Genomic DNA, 21,728 nt, shown 5'->3' on the forward strand with positions numbered 1-21,728 from the left:
TGTAGATGCAGGCAAAAATGAAAGTATTTCATTATTTCACTTTATACTCGATAAAGACAAGATATAAAGTCAATGTCATCTACACTGATCGCTCGTGTTTAATGATGTCGCTTACACTGCTAAGTTACAGAAAACACAAATTGACCCAGAGCGTAATATTTTACCGGTTTATGGAGGATGAAAATTGGGCAGTTTTATCTGAATTTATCCAAGCCGTTCAATTTTATTCTTTATCTTTAAATGTGCAACGATTATGTTGATTTTACAACAATATTTTAGATTGTTATACACAAAAAAAAACATTTTTCAGTACAGACGAAGTTTCCCGTTTATTCTTACTTATTTATTATTAATAAAATCCGAAAGTGGATACTTTAAAAATAACTGCAAAAATCTTTATAATAGAGTAAAATATACAAAATGCATTGATCAATGTTGAAAATCACGTTCAATAAGAATTAGGGTGATATTTTTTATTGAAATTAGGCGGATGAAATGTCAATTTTTTTTTTTTTAAGCTAGAGAATTGTACAATCTGTTAAATTACGGTTTACAATAAGCACAAGTGATAAGGGAGTTTGTATAGAAAAGACAAATAGTGGGTAAATTAACAGACAAGTTAAATAATTACTACTATTTACATCTATTCAGAAAGGGGGTTTGAGCGAAGAGACCATTCATTGATAGGACTTCGTGACATGTTGTGGTGGGGGTTATTCTAAAAGTAGATCACGACACCATGTTCGTTTTAGACGTCTTCTGGGGTCACCAGGAATAGTGGGAGAAGATGGTTTCGAAATCAAGGGGTTACGATGATTCTGTAGGTTGGAGTGCATGCGTTTGTAAAAAGTTTTGGCAACGTTTTTAACTATTTGGATGGAAATGTCTTTATGAAGAGTATCATTAGAGATATAAAATGGAGCTTTAGTTATTTGTCGTAGGCATTTGGATTGAAAAGATTGAATTTTATTAATATTGGAGGATTTGGTGGCACCCCATAATTGGATGCCATACGTCCATATTGTTTTGAGGAGTAACTTATATAATAAAAGTTTATTTTTAAGGTTAAGATATTTAGATGTTAAGAGAAAACGTAATTGTCGAGAACGATTGTTTAGAGCAAGCCGTTTGGTGTGGATATGTGTTGCCCAAGTTAGCCGGCGGTCTAGGTGAAGATCTAGGTAGCGAACATTTTGGGCAGGTGGGATCGGGAGGTGATTTAAGTACACAGGAGGGCAAACAGCTTGTCGAAGCGTGAACGTACAGTGGACGGATTTGGTTTCATTAACTTTTATCCCCCAATCTTTATACCATATTCATAAGATATTAAGGTGGTTTTGGATAAAGTTTGAGGCCGTTTCAGGGTTTGAATGGAAAGCCAGGAGTGCCTTGTCATCGGCAAAGTTTCCAGTAGTTGTATGGACAGTGATAGATTGATCAGAGATGAATATGTTGAACAGTAGTGGAGCTGCGACTGCTCCTTGGGGGACGCCAGCACAGATCGGAAAAATTTTAGATATGGCTAATCCTGAACGGACAGAGAAGTGTCTGCTTAGAAGGTAAGATTTGAATATTAAATAGTAATGAGGGGGGAGAATGGTTTTAAGTTTAAGGAGGAGACCTTTATGCCAGACTGTGTCAAAGGCTTGTGCCACGTCTAGAAATACACCTGTATATATTAGCTTTTTTTCTAAAGCGTAAGAGATGTTATCAACAAGGCGATGGATCTGGTGAATAGTTGAATGGTTATGTCGAAATCCAAATTGGTTGTTGGGTAGATTAGATTCAATGATGGGCAGGATGCGCTTAAAAATAAATTTTTCAAAGATTTTTGAGAACAGCGGAAGAAGACTAATTGGTCTGTATGATTTAGGTGAGTCTGGTGGTTTACCTGGTTTGAGAATCATGATGATTACAGAAAACTTCCATAGGACTGGGAAATACGAGAGCCTCAACATGGAGTTATATATATACGTGAGCATCAGTATGGCTTTTTTTGGCAGTTTTATAGCTACTTCAGATGTGATTAAGTCATAACCTGTGGTTTTGCGACGAGGAGAGTGGTGTATTGCATGTTCAACTTCGCTCTGGCGAATATGTTTAGATGGAAGGGTCATAGGCAATGCGCAGGAGAGTGAGCGGCTTACTGTTTCAATTTGGGTTGATCATATGCTGTGTGGTTAAAAGGTAGAGGCGAGGTGGTAGGAGAATAAATTTGCTTTTTCCAGATCAGTGATGGCCCATGATCCATCAGTTTTTTTCAGAGGAGGAAGATGAGGTTGGGAGCAAAGTATTTTTCTTATAGTTTGCCACAGTGAATTGTCAGTAGTGGATAGAGAAACATGGTGCCTAGTAAAGTTTTCTGACCTAATTGAGACCAAAGTTTATTCGTTAGATTGTTGAATTTACGTTTAACGGAAGGATATTTTGTTCTTTGTCAAGTGGTGCGAGCTTTTTGTTTTTTCTGAGATTAGGGCTCTAATATGGAGGGGTAGGTTCCTAGCATGGTCTTTAGGAGGAAGTGGAGAAGAGGAAGACCAGGCTGCATCTTGTATCGTTTTGGTGAGATGGTTTACGGCATCGTCAATGTCGATAATGGATTTTAAACTAATTTTGAGGTTGATTTGGGTGTCAATGGTTGATTTGAATTCACCTCAATCCATTTGGCCTTGGATAAGACTAGGTCTATCTTGTTTGTGAAGAGGAGCTGTATCAATTGTGAAGAGGACAGAAGAGTGGTTAGAACATAGGTCATCTAGGTTGATTACCGTAGAATATAGACCGTTTGGTATTTTTGTTATGAAAATGTCAAGGATGTCCGGACTTTTTCTGGGTGAGGAGGGCCAGTAGGTTGGAGAGGGAGAGGCATGTATTTTGTATTTTTTTTATGTAAGCTAGCGCTTTGAGGGTATTACCACGAGAATTGTTTTTACGGCATCCCCATTGCATGTGTTTTGCGTTTATATCACCCTGTATTATAAAATGTTGTCCAAGGGTGGTGAAGAAATCATTAAGTTGGACATGGGTTATTGTATGGCGAGGAGGGCTGTAAGCTGCGTAAATGTTAATAGGTATGCTATTTAATGCTAGAGATATGCCGCAGGCTTCAATATGAGGTAATTGGATACTGGGAAGAGGGTAGTAGATCAGTGATGATCCAATTATGATAGCGGCTCCACCGTGTGCCGCGCCATCTGGGTGGTTGGATTTGAAGATTTGGTATCCAGGTAGATAAAAGTTTGAGCAATTAGTAAAGTGTGTATCAGAAATGAGCGAGATATTGATTCTATTGTTTTGGAGTGTAGCTAAAATTTCATTTTTATGATTCATGAGCCCATTCGAGTTCCAAGTGAAGATAAGAAGAGACTGGGATGTAGGGCTACTTTGCATTATTGATATTTGTGAGATTTGAGAGGACCGTGGTGAGGAGTGCTATAAGAGGGTTTAGAATGGCTTTAAACTCGTTTAGGAATTTAAGAAGCTCACCTTCATTGTTGTTGAGAGACGTGGTATTAGGTTTGGGAGGATGGTGACACTCAGTTACATTAGCATATGAGCGTGTCTGTGGCTTGGACGAGAATTCAGTAGCTGGGTGTTGTTGTGATTGTTCGACGTTGACGGTGGAGTTGAATTACTGTGGTTGTTGAGGTTTCTTGGTTCAGAAGTTGTGCTTGCGAGTCAGTTGCTTGTATACTGTACATCCTTTATAGTTAGCTGGGTGTGCGCCTTCGCAGAGAGCGCATTTAGCTGGAAGATCTGGTGATTTTGAACAAGTGGTAGAGAGGTGTTTTCCACCGCATTTGATACATAGGGGGTTATGAGCGCAGTAGGTACTAGTGTGGTCATAGGATTGGCAATTTTGGCACTATGGTATTTGTCGCTTTTTATAGGGTTCTTCAATTTTTATTTTTGTGTGTAAAAGAGTTGTTATGGAGAAAATATCGCTATCACTATCATTTGGGTCTAGGTCGACAAAAAAAAGAGGTAGCGATGTTTTAGTTTGTTGGTGTCTGACATTAGTGACGTTTCTTATAGTGTGACCAATGTCTGCTATTGCAGATGCAATGTCTTCCTCTGGAGTTGAGGGATGGAGGTTTCGGATAACTACTCTTAGTGGCTTATCAGATTGTGGCTGATAGGTGTGGAATTGTGCGTTGGTTTCTTTTAGGTAATGGATTATGTTTCTATGACTGTTGGGAGCGTCTACTTGGATTTTAAGGTGATTAGTGGTCGACTTGCACGAGAAACTGTCAGGGGCAGTGACTTCTGTTAGATGGTTGCGTAGTCCAAGGTAGTCATGGACGCCTTTAATAAATATAGGTGGAGGCAAAATTATTTTAAGTGTAGCATTGGTGGTATTCTGTTTCTCCTGATTTGAGGTCTCTGGTTGTGTGTCGATCTCGGCTTCATTGTCGGCGACGGTATCGTTGTCGTTAGCGGAGAGTGGCGCAAACCGATTTGGTGTGAAGAAAAGTTTTGTTTTCTTAGATGATACTATGTGCGGCGATTGTGATGGAGAGGAGGATGATGATGAAAGGGAACGTTTATTTTCATTGTTATTAGTGACAATTTTATTTTTCACAATCTTAATTGGGGATACGGTTGGCTTAGGCATATCGCAGATTTGTTGCTATCTGAGGTCCAAAGGTCGCTGCGCGATACGGCGACCGTGGCTTTGCGTAATAGTTATGTAATCGTGTGGTGGTTTAATGAAAATTATTTGTTTTGATGCTTACAACTAAGTAGGACTAGTAAATAAGTTTATTACTGTAGGTACTTGGGGATGTATCTTTACCCGTAGTGTGTGGATTGACCGTTGGCAGGTGTTGAAAGAGAAGAATCGTGTGGAGCAAAGTAAGATTTTTCAGATGCGTAACAGGTACAATGGAGCGTAATCCGAGAGAGAAACATCGAAAAGCGTGCGCACTGTCGGACTGCTTGCGCGGAACTAAAATGTCAAAATTAAATTACAATTTTATATTATACGCAAAATTCTAACAGGATGTCAGCGACAATATATGAAGGCAATGTTACCTACACAACTTATGCGTGTATTCCGATCATGACTTATAGTACAGAGATTAACAGGACATACTGACCCAGAAAGTAATATTTTACAAGCTTATGAAGGAAGGGAGCAGCTGATTCTATTTAGATTTTTCCAAACAATTTAATTATATTCCGTCGTGTTTAAAACATACTATTTTTTTGATGTACAAACAACAATTGGAAAAAAATAATATTTAAAAAACATTCAAAACCCTGTTAGAGCTCTTTACGATCAGATTTAATCATATATAACGACGAAAATGAAATCAAAATATTTTGAAAACAATTCAAAGAGCACGTCAGTCAGTGAGTACTTCATTATGAATTAAATATTATTAATTTGTATAACATTAGAATATTATTTCTTTAAATCCTTATCCTGTAAAAAGTTTAATCGTCTTAAATATAAGATGCCTTTACGTAAAAATGTCATGAACAATTCTGTGATCAATGATGAATGACTAAATCATTTGAAAACATTTAGTAAGCGAAATGAGCATTCACTTTAACACTAAGCGTTAACTAACTGGATAAAGTAGCACTTTGACTGTCTTTTTGTGTTATAAACGTACATGGTACTTTCTTGATACTAATGTCTATTTTCGTTGATTCAAAGTAATAATATCAGCTGAAAATAAAATGTTAGACAATAATATAGGCCGTGCACGAGACAAGTATTGTGTATCGTCATTTAAAAGTAAACGAAACGTAATAACAAGAAAAACTTGTACGAAGACTTTCAAGATTTTTTTGTTTTATTCGTCAAGGAAAAAATCCAATTACTTTAAGGGAACGCCATGACGTCGTGTGAAACCATGTTTTTCCAGAAACCGTTTAGTTTAACGAATCGAAAATGTGAACGTGGCGTCATATTACTTCTCTCCTTTTGGTCGTCCGTTATTAGTTCAAAACCTCTAGGAGTCACAAACAGCCGACGCCGCGGCAATCAGTGACTATAAAAATAAAATTTCGGTCACATCGGCCGATATGTACGTGTATAGGACACACTAGACGCCTCCGAGACGACGACGCTTGCTGCGCGCAATTACGTTGTACGAGGTGGTATCGCCTGCAATAACTATTACCTATACAAGATATTACTGCAGCGAATTCCACCATCGACTAAACTATCTGTGTATATTTATGTTTATACATGTGTTTTGAGATACATACATTGTAGTGTATAATATATAAGTATAAATTAGATACGACAAGCGCGCCAGACAATATATCTCGTGTGCACGTAATATTATACCGTGTGCGTGTTCAAACATTTCGTACGCATCGACAGTGACAAAGACGAAAGATATCGAAAAACTCTGGAGGTCAGAAGGTCCTGAATACAACTAAACACGCTAATACGATACGGCACCTATGAGCATGCACGCATAAGATATACAGAAAACGGTTTTAGTATTATTTTTATTTTATTATTATTATTTTTTTTTTATGATGTAACGTTAAAACGGCCGAGTCAAAACGGTGCGTAGACCTTCCGACGCGCGGTAATAGAGCAGTAGCAGGAGCAACAGCAGTTACTCGACAGTAACGACAGCAATTATAATACAACACGGAGGCGGCGGCTGATGGTTAAGATCTAATATAATATCATAGACGGAAGAAATAAAATAAAACAACAAATTGTCGCCGCGAGACTTCCCGAAAATAGCGATAGAAAACGAATATAAAACCGTTGCTGTTATACTAGATAAATGTATATAGTGGTTACTTTTTCCATTACTGTAGAGATATGAAATTATTTCACGACTACACGCGTTCACGGGCACAATACCTGCGTGCGTAGCAACGGCTGACGGAAAAATGCCAACGTTCTTATGACGTTTATTGGAATACGTACATGGCAGGAAATGATAAAGTTTGCAAACAATAGATTTTAATCGTTTTGAATTCCCGGATAAACTTTTAAGTATATATATATATATATATATATTTATAGCAATTCTGCACGTCATCGTATGATTTACGCAAAGTACATAATAATTAATAAGAACCTAAACGATATTATTTTACTTGAAACTTTCAACGACAAATTTGATTTGGTTTTTAAAATGTTTGTTTTTTAAATATTAATTTTTGTTAGTACGTGATTCATTTTAAAGCGCTATGCGCAGTAGTAGCGTTATAGCAAATTTTAAATTGAAATAATATGTTTCTAACAAGCACATAATACTTGCAAATATGATACCATACATAGTAAGTTATTCCCCTTAGGTATACGTATTCATTTTTTTACACATATTGGGTTATTAAAAATATTTTAGCTATTTTTAGATTATATTCAAATGAAATTAATATTTATAGACTTTAAAAGGTCGTTCCTCGTCACAAATATATGAATTTTAAGTTTTAATCAAAACTAGAAAAATAGGCATAGAACTTATTAACAAAACTCAACTAGAGTTATATAAATGTGAATTAATAATATGCTATACATAGCTAAATAAAATATTGACACAGATTGATGATAAAAACCAACTTTATGTTAGAATAATTTTGGTACAAATTATACTTTGCTTTTACACGTATCGAAAATAATTGATGAAATTACTGGTATTAAGTATAACGAAAAAAATAAACTATAAAATATTTTCTATCAACAGACGTGGAAAATAAATATTGACTAACATATATATATATATATATATATAATATATTATAGATATTATACGCATGATTATGAAATAGATGAAAAAGTTGAAACCAAACTTTCCATGGTAATGACATATTGTTTTTACTTTTCGAATAATCTATAACATTTCATAGAATTGAACTTTATCACGTGATTGTTCACAAAAATAATAAGAAACATAACCCAACTGGGTCATACTATTTTTGCGATCGCAAATATAATAGAAACATTTCATTTTTTTACTTATCGAATCGCGTGCATAGAACTGTAAAATCATTATTAAAAAAAAAAAAAAATGAATAAGTAATTATTTTTCATAAAATGTAATTCTCGCATGATTTGTCATTAACAAAACAAGCAATATTATGAACAAACTTTGACCTATGGTATACATACAATATACGTTACTAATTAATATCATATAACTAATAATCTCAAAAATATCATATTTATAAACAGCGTGTATTTGTCTCAATTTTTATTATTTAAATATTTGTTTTATTTGTTTTGCTCCATTGATTGAATATTCTGGAATGTTTACGGAACCAAAAGTAAAAATAAGAATATAGAATAAATAAATTATAAAATTATAATACTTTGTTCAATCCATACTATAACTTTATACTGGTACAATTCATCATAAACGAAAATTCCATAAAAATATAATGATATTTATTTGTATACCATTTTCAAATAGCATACTTATTATTTTAATCGGATAAGTTACAAAATTATTGTTACACGTGTTAATAGTCTCAGATATGTATGCTACAGTAGTTAAGAAAGATATCTAATGCACTTTTTAAAAAAATATTATGGTTATTAAAATAATAATTAGATCAATATATTAGATATTAATAACATTAATATCTAATGTATTGATTGAAAGTAACGTCAATTAAGTTTAATACTGGAATTAACAACTTAAATACAATTAATACGTTTCAATTAAGCAATTTGTTTAAACTAATTGATAAAATAATAAATCAGGATTGATAATACACACGTATAAAACTTTAATACTTTACACGTATAATATAAGTATAAAAAATAAAATGTATATATTTTTGTTTATAAATTTCATTTTTAAAAATTAAAAATACATAAGGTAGTTAAAAATTGTATATATTATTTCAATTAAAAAAAAAAAAAAACTAATTGCAACTTTCTTTTCTAATTCTTTCGAATACCTATTCGTATTCATATATATCGGGACCTACTTAAATAGAAAATAATAAAATATTGCATAATATATTCATTACGTAGCTCAAAATATTATCAAATATTTATTTTATAAGTATTAAATAAATCATAAAAAAAAGTATAAAATTAATATTTATGAACTGTTTCGTTAAAAATGATAGTGTTGGTAGCTAATACTTTATTCGTCAGTGTAATATTATCGAGTTATTTTTTATATGAATCCTTAAATGTATACTATCTAACGTCACACGACATTTGAATACCTACATCAACCTTTTTGATACAAGAATTATTTTTTAGAATGAGGTCCATGAAATTATATTGTTAAAAATTTAGTTTTCCCAATTAATGATTTATATATAAAGTCCTATGTAAGCAAATTAGCAGTATGACTGTTGCAAATCCAATGTCAAATTGTAGTAAGTTTACTCATTTTCGATTATGTTTATCAAATCATCACTAATTACAGCGTAGATATGGACAATGTATTTTTCTTAAACTAAAAATATGCGTTTATCCTAATACATTGGAAAGTTTAATTGTAGTTTATTTAATACCTGTTAAATCAAAAGGCTTACTGTAACCTAATCATTATCACTATAGAGTAAACAAATAACATTTTTCGTACTAACTGCCTAATTTTTTTCTAACATTTATTAATAAAGCAAATTGTATGAAACTTTATAGCTACACAAAAACTTTTATACATATATATCATTTTAAACGCAAGTTGGTAGAGTATTTTGAGTAGTATGTAAATAGTATGCTATTCTCTAATTTTTCTAGTATAATTTAATAATATAAAAATGTTATAATATTACAAATTCAATTAATTATAAATACGTATATTACGTACAGATATGATGATGATACCATGACGGCCACGGTTGCTTTAACCGTTCATTTTTGGTTCAGTTTCATAATTTATTTTTGAACTTTATTTGTAATAAACGTTAAATCAAGTTATGTTCAACAAACGGTTTTAGATTATAACGTTATAAACTAAATAGTTCACCGAACATTTTAATAGAAAACGATAAATTTTTTTAATTGATTCTTTAGTTCTTTCAAAGTCACATTATGCTAATGGGGTATATTTTTAATCCTTATATTAGTTATTAATAAAGAGAGGACTAATTATTCTTAAATAATTTTAAATTTTAAATATTATCAAAGATAATTTTGATTCATAATGTTGTTGTAACCGTCAAAAAAACGGTTTAATTTGTGTTGTTCAATGTGTTAAAAGTTTGAAAAAACGTGTTCGCTTATTACGTTCTTCGTGTAAATGTTTAAAGAACTTAATAAGTTATAACGTTTATCTTGTAATTGTTAAAAGAACTTAATAAGTTATAACGTTTGTCAAGTAATTGTTCGAAGAACTTAATAGGTTATGACTAGGGCTGTGATTTTAATGTCCATAAAAATCGCGAAAAATTACCATACAAAAATGCAAAAATGACTGAAAAAACTCAAAAAATGCATTAAAAAATGCCTTTAAAATTTTACAAAAATTACATAACGTGTACATAAATATTTTATTTTACTTCATATATTAAAAAATAAAAATAATTCTTTGTTACAATAAATCACGAAAGCGTGTCTCCCCTGTTGTTCCCCAATAAGTTTTTGTAGATTATACATATTTTTTTCTTGTTCTTCAATTTGTTGTACTCCATTAATATCCTTGTCTCTTGATATATGTTGTTGTATAGTAAAACGTTTTTCAACAGTAACTTTTACATTGCATACCTTAAATAACAACACTAATTCATCGATAGAAAATCTATATTCTATAATTTTAAATTTAAAAACACCAAATATGACTTGAAAACCCCTAAAATGCCCTAAAAAAATGCAAAATAAAATTTTAATTTAACAATATCTAAAATATATTTGTAACAAAACGAGCATCGTACAGAAAGCTTCAGAAAAAAATACAAAGTGCATTGAAATCCCAGCCCTAGTTATGATGCTCCTCAAATCAATTTTTTAAAGAAATTTTAAGTTTATAACGTTTTCCGTGAAAAAGGTCGGTAAACATAATAATTTATATTGCTATTTCATATGAAGGACCTATAAGCTAAATTAAATAATTGGTTTCCATTATATTTTGGTTTATGAACAACAATAATGTTCTTTAACCGTTTTTTTACGTTCCGTTCGGAAACCTTGGTCATGGCACTAACATTATTTATTTTTAATCTATATTTTTGATACACTTATGAATCGATAATCCACCGTAGGTTATCGTGTGTATTAGGATGAGTGATTTTAATATTTTACTATAAAAATTGATAACTTGTCTTCAAAAACATATTTTTTCGACAAGCAATACCAGTTAAAAATATTTGATAATTTCATTGTCAAAATATCCTCAAATCTAATCTAAAGTTCGTGTGAAGGACATTTAAATATTGAACATAGATCGAAGTTTCATCATTCTTGACATTTGTTTATGACAAATAATGGAACTGATAAAATTCACGCCGTTCAATATTTTGCTCTATTAAGTAAATTCTGATAAAAAAAGCTGCAATGATTAGCTTTGTTTAGATTAAATTTCAATTAGATTTAGATTATCACTTTGTAACTGTAAGTTAACTTAATTTAATTTGTCAAACAAATCTGTGAAATTGGCTGTCTTGCTTCTTTTGAATTAAATTTTATATTATAACAGAATTTTTAGCATCCGAAAACTATAAAGCAGTATCAAAAAATGAAAATAAATCTTGTCTAACTTATTCCTTCCAACAGCCATCGTACATCAGTATGAAGGAGTAATCGTTGAAAGTTCTTGCAATTTTCTTCACATAACTGTGCAAATAAACTGGAATTCAACAAGTCGAACAAGATTAATGTAACCTTTTATTTAATTTTTCATAACTAAATGTTGTCGATCGATGACATTACATATGTCAAAATACATGTTGTTTTAAATTACTAATAAAACCATTATCACACCCAAATATGGTAGGTATTTCATTTGTCTGATATTATATTTAATATATAATAAATAATTTTTTTCCAATAATCTTTTGAAACATGAAATATAGATTCGCTCTTTGTGTTTGCAATTAAAATTCTCGAGGACAGCAGTTCTTCATGGATTTCTTGTTTCATAAAAAAACGAACATATGACAATAATAATATTTCATTACCAGACAGTTGATTAGTTCATTTATATGGAGAAATATGTTATGTTAGTTGCAAATAGTTACACAAGAAGTTTTCAACGTCATGACCCATTTCATCAATACGTTTTTGAAAAATGTCGTTTTGGAATTTTTTGAGAATATGGAAATTTGTGTAAAAATAGTTTTTAAGATCTTTTTAATTGCTAGCAGAATTAGTTATTCTTTGATAATATGTGGCTTCCCAGATTTTGCTATTATCATGGATATATTATAAGACGTTTGCAAACCATCATCGTCTCTTTTTAACGTGGAAGTGAACATATTATCCACTGTGGGTCTTTTCTGAAGTTTTTCTTGCAGTGCTTGAAAGTATTTTAAATCTTTAACTGTTTTTTTGGGTGATACATTCTCAGGTGATCCTCTAGCATGGATGGTTTTATAACATCGTTATTTAAAACTTTATTGGATAAAAGGAATATGCGTAGGCTTTGTCAATGATAGAATGAAACCGAACTTCGAATAATCAACACTAAATTGCTTACACTTTTATTTATAATCCGTTCCAAAAGAGAAAACACGAAGCAGCGACAGGTTTTCGTTCGGCAGCACGCATCCCCTATCCACGACTATTGTGTGCCGCATTTTAATTACGGTGTATAAATCGTTGGCAATGATCGGAAATAGACTTTATAAAGTTCATTGCGTGAAACAAAGCCAGATGGAAGGGGGGAAATACGAAGAAACCGTGTCGGAGTATAGGTCCAGTCGTATTTAGTACCATAGTCTATACCTAAAGAAAACGATCAATCCGTCGATTTTCGTCAGTCGTTGCACATTTCCCACCAACGAATCGTAAATGGACGGTGTTTATGCCTGATTCAGTGTGCGTGCTAGAGATGGGCAAAAAGTTTGAAACATTGATGTTCCGATATATCGGTGTATCTACATTTGAAACATCGATGTTGGTGATCGATATATTCGACAAAAATAGATGTTATAAAAACATCGATGTTTAAAATTATTGATGTGTACCTTAATAAGTTTTAAGAAAAATTGTATCTATGTTAAATGTATGTATGTTATGTATAAATTGTAAAATGTTTAAATAAATACGTTATTTAAACATCGGACTTCGGATTAGAAAAAATCGATTTTTTTCAATACATCGCAATAAAAACATCGATGTATTTTGCCCATCTCTAGTGCGTGTGTTCATCACATTATCGCCAAATGATGGATAAACAACATCTATACACTACGATCGCGGTATAGCGCAATGCTAATTAGTAATTACTAAAGCAGCTATACGTTTCGCTAATGGTACAAGATCGTCAACGTCTTCGACAAACGTCGGCTAGCAAGGTAGGGGAAATTTGGCCTTGGCACTACCACAGTCGTTAGTTGTATGCGCGAAAGGGACCATTCTCTTTTGGTATAGTCTATAGTCTATAGCCTTCTTCGAATAAAAATTAACTGATCACTAAAAATTAGAAAAATGGCGAACGACGAATCATCATCGATCGATTAATACGAATAAACTAAATGACAAACGAAAATTGTTTTCCGATCGTTAGCGTTAATTGATAAAACGCTTCATAAACCATGAAACGGTGGATAACTGATAAACACGACCTAAAAATTTACATTTGAATGTGTACTGCATATAATTTAATCTTATCATTCCGATTTTTACGGATTTTTATTTTAAAGTAGTCATGTACATGAACCACGAATCAGTGAACCATGGATGAACTTTGATTCGAGCGCCGATGACAGGGTCTACACTACAAAATGTTTTTTTTTATCAGTAACCAAAATGGAACTAGAATTGACAAACTTAATTTTATTTCAAGAGTGTCCAAACCAAATTATTTCTAAACGCAAAAAATAATACAATAAAATAGGTGCGAGATATGGTTGCCAGGGGATATACTTTGGGTGGATCAAATACATTGTTAACAGAGTTCAGAATAAAATATCACGGTTTAACAGCCAGTCATTTCTAAAATAGAGTAAGACCGCTGCTGCTGCTGCACCGTATGAATGATATTTCAAAAAAACTATTTTCTTTTTCTCTTTTGATCAACGACGTGCACATTGGTCGTTTGCGTTTATTTTAAACGCTGCACGTTAGAACGAGTATAAATGAAAGCTTTTATCGAAAACGTACTTGAACACGCCATCGTATATATACATGGATGGATATCATTATTTATTCCCGTTTTATGTACCTATATACGTGTGTGTGTGTGTGTGTGTGTGTGTGTTTGTGCATGTGTATAAGTGTCAAGGAAACGCAACTACAAAGAGGAAGAAGAAATCAACGTTGGCCATATAGTGTACACTATAATACGTTTCTCGGTATTTATGTATGTATGCATATATGTGTATATATATGTGTGTGTGTGTTTTGCGTTTGTATGTGAGTGATTGTGTATTCGTATCGATTATTCAATCAAAGATGCGACATCCGCAACAGAAAAATGTATTATATACAACAATAAGTATAAACGAAAAAGAAGAGCAATGAATATGAATGTGTATATATATATATATATACAGTGTTGTGCTTTAGATAAATTTATCTAGATAATTCACAAAATCTGTACCTAATCATTAGTAATAACTAATCTAAAATTTTATCATTCTATATAAAATAAATAACTAAATAAGAAATTTCATTTGTATATTTACTTGCAAAAATTGGTTCTAAAATAGTTTTACATAGCATTTATTATGTATATAGACATATATTACCTACATAATATGCATGGGAGGTGAGAATTATTTATAATTTCATAGTATGGCCCATACGGGGACGTCTTATGCTTGTATTACTATTGTTTTTTTGGTATTACGAACGCCGAAAGAGCATTTACAAGAATATTAGATCTAGAGATAACGCACCATAGGTTTTAACTGGAAAGCTTTGCAGCTGCGCGGTAGATGGTTTATAAATACTAAAATACAGAAATCATTTTCGATAAGAAAATAACAATATTATAATCAGTGGCGCCGAACTACAAAAAATGCAGTATGGCGAATATCAAATTTTAATAGTACCTACCCACCTACCAATTGATGTAAACGGTGGGGGAGACTGAAACCCTACCATAATATGATATTCAAAATTGATATTAATTTATATATTTATATATATAAATTAATATATTTATATATCTTTTTTCGTTTCGTAACTTATCAATAATTTATGAAATAGCCAATATAGGTGTTCACTTTATATATTAAATAATATTTTTTTTCACCACATCTGTGTTAATATTACGGTCTTCTGGCTTGTATCGACGTAATCAGCGTACCACAACTGATGTGCTTTTATGTAATAATGTTAAATATTAAATAGTTTAAAGACTTTCATAGTAGATTTTACACATTGGGCTGTGGGTACCACGCTATGTGTCATCTACCCAGCACCCAGTACCCACCCACCACATAATTCACTATGGCAGTCGCCATACTTGGATATAAGGATCGGCGCCACTGCATGCAATCATGTACTCTAAATAATTGTCATTACCGGACTCCAATTCTATGAATTTGCACTTTGATGTGTCTACATAATATTATTGTACAACAAAATAAATATTAGTCGTGAAACGTCCGTTTTTATTAAAAACTTGTACTGCACGTAGCACACCCTCATCCACAACGTGTTTAGTGTTTATCGTCAGACCGTCATCATATTTTTCATTATACTGTCTATGACTTTCAATTTTATTTTATTGGTGAAATATTTAATATTTTGTAATGGATCGTTACATAATACAATCTTTTCCCATGACCAAAAGAGTTCGCCTACAAACGGATGAAAACGTTGATGCCTTATATAAATATCTAGATAAAAATTATTTTATCTATCAATATCTAGATAAAAGTGATTTTATCTATCTATATCTAGATAATTTTTTTTATGTAAGCACAACATTATATATACATATAAATTATTCTTCATCAGAGCATGTCGGAAAAAATAAACAGCGTTACTTACGGGCATAAGAGAAAGCGCGCGCGGACGACGGGTTTATCTCTTGCAAAACACATCGGAAAAACGTTGGATTCGCAAGAGCCGGTAAATCCCACCGGCCGTATAACGCGGAGAGCCCTATCCACTACCAGCCACTGCATAAATATAAATATACACGACGACGTGTCGTACTAAAACCGTATTCCAAACGAGAAAAAAAAAAAAATGAAAATTGGAAGAAAAGAAAACCAATAAATATGTATTTCGGAAAGAGGGACGTTTTCCAAATCCTGCTTAAGTGTTTCATTTTCTATACACGATAAACGTATATAGTACATGGTTATATTGATACGTGTATATACATACATAAATAGGACTAACACAACAATGTAATAAGTCCTATTGTGTTGCGTGACGATAACATTTCGGTTTAAGTACATATAAAAAAATATATTAAAAAAATGTGTTGTACGATTAAATGCGTACGATGTTGTCATCGTCTCCGTCGGTCGACTAATTCATCACCGATGAGAGTGTACCTACTTGTAGGTGAAGTGGTTCCAAGAGCGACGGGCGTACACGTTAGCGGATCTTCCGTGCGGTATACGCATGCGCGCGTACTATTACAAAGGCCAATGCAATGATATTATGGGTATTATAACTATTATAGTGGTAACAACATGGTATAATTAAATATAGGTGAAATATAACGCTGGACTAAACAGATGATGGTACAATGTGGAAGACAAGCGCCCGCAGGATAAAATCCCACCCTGGGCGAGATTAAAATTCTAAGGGCCGAAACAACATGTATCTAAAAATGGATGAGAACAAAATCAAATACCATAGAAATCGGTACTCAAGAGAATTTGTAGCTTAAAGCGATATGCAGTCTTGTGTAAACATTCTAAACCAATATATACGTTCAAGATTATACATTTTAAATTATCTAAAAATATAACAAATTTTACTAAACTTTATAAATGGATCTCAATAAAATCGTGTTATAATTAATATGCGTGGAATTAAATTAATAATAGTTTTGAAACAAAAATTCCCAAAAGGAGCAATAGCCTCTTTCCCCTCCCCTGCGAGCACGCATGGTGAGGGGGTCTAGTGTTGGTGATTGCAAAATGCGGTAGTTAACGGTGGTCACCCTCCTACCCACCCATACAAGAAACTCCGAATAGCTATCAGACGGCATTCATTTTTATGTGTCTATTAAAATATTTGGTTTTGTGTTGCTAACAATCGAGAGTCACGTATCTCCATATCTATCTGCCGCCGGCTACGGTAAACATACATCTATAGCAGCGATTCCCAAAGTGTGTTTCGCGATATGTACCTGATTATTGAGAACAGTAATTGTAGTAAACAATAATCATGAACTATCTTTAAAACATTTTTTTGATTATTGGTTTTTCAATAAATAATTGCAGAATTGGTGTTAAGTTGAAGTTAAAGATGTTGGGGCTCCACGAAAAAAAAATATTTTTTAAGGGTTCCGTGGCCATAAAAGTTTGGGAACCACTAATCTACAGGTACAATCGTACTCCCCGAACATCTTATATACATCCCCTGGCTAACCCGACCAAATCACTCCGCGGTAGAAGTTGTTTTGAAGTGCAGTAGTAGTGATGCCAATCAGCATTAATTGTACACGTTATGCGAACAGGTGCAGGTACTCACTGAGTGTGACGTTGTTGAGTTTGGTCTGATCCACTTGACCTCTGAGCGCCCGGAGCTTGCGAAGCTTTTGTTCCTGCGCCTCGACCCGGTCCCGAAGCCGGCGGAGCCGCTCGTGCTCCGCCGCCACCTGATGGTGCTTGGCGTCGTGCTGCTTCAAGTACCGGAGCCGTTGCTCCTTGGCCGCCAACAGCTGCCGCTGCGACTCAATCTGGTGCTGCTGTCGGCACGCCATCTCCTCCAGCTCCCGAACCGTCAGTTCCGTGCCTGTTTCGCTCGTCGTTGGTAACTGAACAACAACAGAAAACAATCGAATTATGGAAAAACTGAATATACACGTCAGTTGCCTAACCAGAAGCATAACCGTTACGCGTAACACAAGTAATCACTGCATCGTTGTTGTTGCGCGTTGAAGACAGCGGACGAATGTGAAACGCGATACGTCTCGGACGAATACGCGTGATTAGCGGTTTCGAATTTTAGTAGGAACAATGCGACTTAATGTAAGGGGTGTTTTCGTAAACTTGTTGAGAAACCTCGTGCCATCCCCGCGAACCACTTACCCCCCCCCTCGATCGTCACGTCCATTTCGTCGCAATAATATTGGAACACACTGATAAAAAAAAAATTCAAAACTATTAAAGCTATAATACGATACAAGTTAATATAGATCATTTCAAAACGATTGTTATCTGTAATCTATAACAATGTATAAAATAATCAACGATTCGATATTCTTCGACTTCAATATACTAAGTATACGGAAATAGAAACGCTTTTATGACGTTCAATGTTCACATAATGCGCGTATACACATTATAAACATATTTGAATATAGCCAACCGTGGTAATTCATCAACGTGATAATTCTCGTTGCTAATGTATCATGCTAATAAGCAACAGTACATGTAGCCACTCAGTTCTCGATAGTCAATTGTAACGATAACAAATTGCCTTTATATCATAGATTAAGATACCTTAGTGTTCTAAATCAATCACCATTACGTCCATCAATGTGTCTAGTAACGATTATAATATAAACTAAAAGGAAAGAACCACGTATAGGTTATGTATACTTATTCATATATAAACAGGTACCCGTATAAATAAGAATAAAAGTCTACGAACCAGTAATACGCTCCACCGCGAATTACCTATATATTCTCGAAAAAATCGAGACCCTAAATAGGCTTTAGTTTATAGGATGTGTTTTGACGTTGAAACAAGCACTGACTATGACAGCTAAGTAAAACAACACCGCGATCAAAGACTTCGACTGTGAACTACATTTACCCCTTCGTTCTCACTCACGGACGTGACGATCATGGTCGCCCTTTGCAATATACAATAATTATGTACGGCCGCACGGTAATTACACGAGTGAGTCAAATATTATTGAAGGTAAACACGGAAAGCAAGTGTTCAAACCGATTAATTACGATTCGTTAAAAAAAAAAAGGCGTCACCGAGGAAAAATAAAAAACGCCACGTCACTCTTACAGACCAGAGTCGTTTTAGACGGTATACATACCGGACTATACTATGTACATATGTATTATTATTATTATTATTATTATTATTACACGCATGTCATCAATTATTATTATTATTTATTATTGACGATGATATATGTGCTAGACGTGTTTTTTTACACTTATAAATAGAGGCTGTCTATTTTGTACACACAACCATTACCATCGCTTTCTAACCTTTTTAAAACGTTTCACGCGGCTACATAATACGCCTAAGCACTACATGCATAATACCGTTACTTAATGCCGTGTCCATGATGAATCCATTAAACGTGGCGTATTATCAAAATGTAACTTTTGGTCGTCCTCTGGCCCTCTCCATTTCACGCTCGTTCAGCAATCTATCTCCGTGCAAAAATCAACGGTCTACATTTCAATATCCTATTTTCATGCGCATACTATGTAGATATGCCATATTATTATAGGTACGAGTGCCTGTGTGTTAATTTGTGTATGTGTATTTATATTATACATATATGTACGTACTGTTCTAAAATCCGACCTCATAAATACGAATGAAAATAAACAAGCCGAGCGGTCCACGTATAATTGCGATCGCTGAAATAATAACACTCTCAACAGTAATAATAATAATAATAATAGTAATAACGAATTCTCCGGTGTCTGAAATGCTTTTTAACGAGTTACCTTCGCTCAAAAATTATACCACAATCATCGTTTCGGCTTTAAGACGATTCTCGTACCATTTGCAGGTTTCCGACGGCAATAATTACGTACAATTATTGCATTTGTTTTCCGACGAAAGTTTACTGCAGCGACGTACTTATTATTTACGGCCAACATATACTATACTAGAGTTCCAACCGAAGAACAATAGATTTTTTAGAGCGAGTTGGAGAAAAAACACGGTCAACAATAATTGCAGTATACGTAAACCACTCATTCGTAATAAAAAAAAACAGCGTCGAGTAAAAAATAATCATACCTATATACACATATTTATATTTATTATTATTACCATTATTATTATTGTAGTTTTTATTATTAATAATAATAATGGTAAAAAAAGCATGCATAGAGAATATTTTTTTTCTTTTTTCGTTGTAATCAGAACACGTTTTGAAGAAGTAAAATTCCAAGTATGCTATAGGTATATATATGTGGTTGAAATATATTAATGTTTATTTATTTTCATGGAGATTCACATGTTAATTGAAATAGCAACGTTTACTACTGTAAAAAAAAAAAATGAAAAAGGTGTGATCAATAATAAAGCTACATCATTAATTATAAAGGTTTTTAACGCATACGTTTTCCGCAGAACTGAACTATACAACCTGAACCGCTACATAAATTTTTATCACAAACGGCTGTTGGTTTTGCTCACAAATTATATTTGTATTATTATTATTATTTCTATATAATGGGTTGTTTTATATATACATATAATTTTCCTACATTAAATTTAAGAAAATCTTAATTATTCGGGAAATAAAAAAAATATAGAGTAGCTAGAGTAAGAAGTGTTTATTTAATTAAAACATGCTAAACCTTTAAAAATAATTTTTTTTGATATTTTAAACATTTACGAAGACCAATGAAGAATTTCATTAGTGTAATGCACCACTATTTTTACATAATTCGATGAAAAATATGACAGATTCAAAATTGAATACGGGATTAAAAATAAAATAAACTAATATAGGTTAATTATGCTTATTATTTTAATACCGCGTTTCGTAGATATCATTTTTTTCGCATATGTCCTAAAAGTATGCCAACAACATGACATGCATTATAACGGATAAAACCACTAACCCAACATAAAGACTTAAATATGGATTCCGTAGGTACACGTCACTTACGTATATGCATGTATACATTTTATGTTTTGATTGATTACGCACGCGCACACCCACGCTTGACTCCAGTGAACTGCGTAAGTCTATTGGTCACAGACTCACAAGTTTCACCTAATAATACTTGCCAAGTTCCAGAGCAAATAAAAATAAAACAACGCCATTACAGTTAATAACATGGTTTGTGAACCCTGCAGTAGGTACGTATAATAATATATTATAATATAGGTACATAACCCATGTAGAACGCCCAAATCGTGCCTTATCAATAAAGAAACGAGCGCCGCGGCGGTCGTCAAACGTTTCAATATTTATATTCACTTAACATAAGAGGGGAAGAATAAAATACAAAACATTGAATTTAAAAACTATTGGTAACGTAAAAGTACTAATAAATATACATCTGTAATATATACTACCTATAAAGTGTCATTTTTCCAAGGAACAAGTTAGATTGACAGACGTAAAATGTGGATAATAATGATGGTAAATAATAATAATAATAACGCTGTTTAGTAAGGTAGTGTTCACATATTTTCATGCATAATATTTTTATGTGAACACATACAGCGAAAAGAAAATTAAAACTTGATTTAAATAATATGTCCATAGACAAATATACATTGGATATATCGTAAATAACCCACCACTGTAGTGTACGAAGTA

General features: G+C 32.9%; 1 protein-coding gene across 6 annotated transcripts in view; it reads right to left on the reverse strand.

The window, feature by feature from the left end:
* LOC112687249 (apoptosis-stimulating of p53 protein 2) overlaps window positions 1-21,728 on the reverse strand; it is a 126,168-nt gene that overhangs the window by 38,848 nt on the left and 65,592 nt on the right. For all 6 annotated transcript variants that reach the window (XM_025559854.1, XM_025559852.1, XM_025559853.1 and 3 more), the window contains one exon: window positions 17,714-17,999. In XM_025559854.1, coding sequence (XP_025415639.1) covers window positions 17,714-17,999 — 286 coding nt within the window. The remainder of the gene's footprint in view (window positions 1-17,713; window positions 18,000-21,728) is intronic.

Source organism: Sipha flava, unplaced genomic scaffold (assembly GCF_003268045.1).
Source record: "Sipha flava isolate LNK unplaced genomic scaffold, YSA_version1 338_pilon_pilon, whole genome shotgun sequence".
Lineage (NCBI taxonomy): Eukaryota > Metazoa > Arthropoda > Insecta > Hemiptera > Aphididae > Sipha > Sipha flava.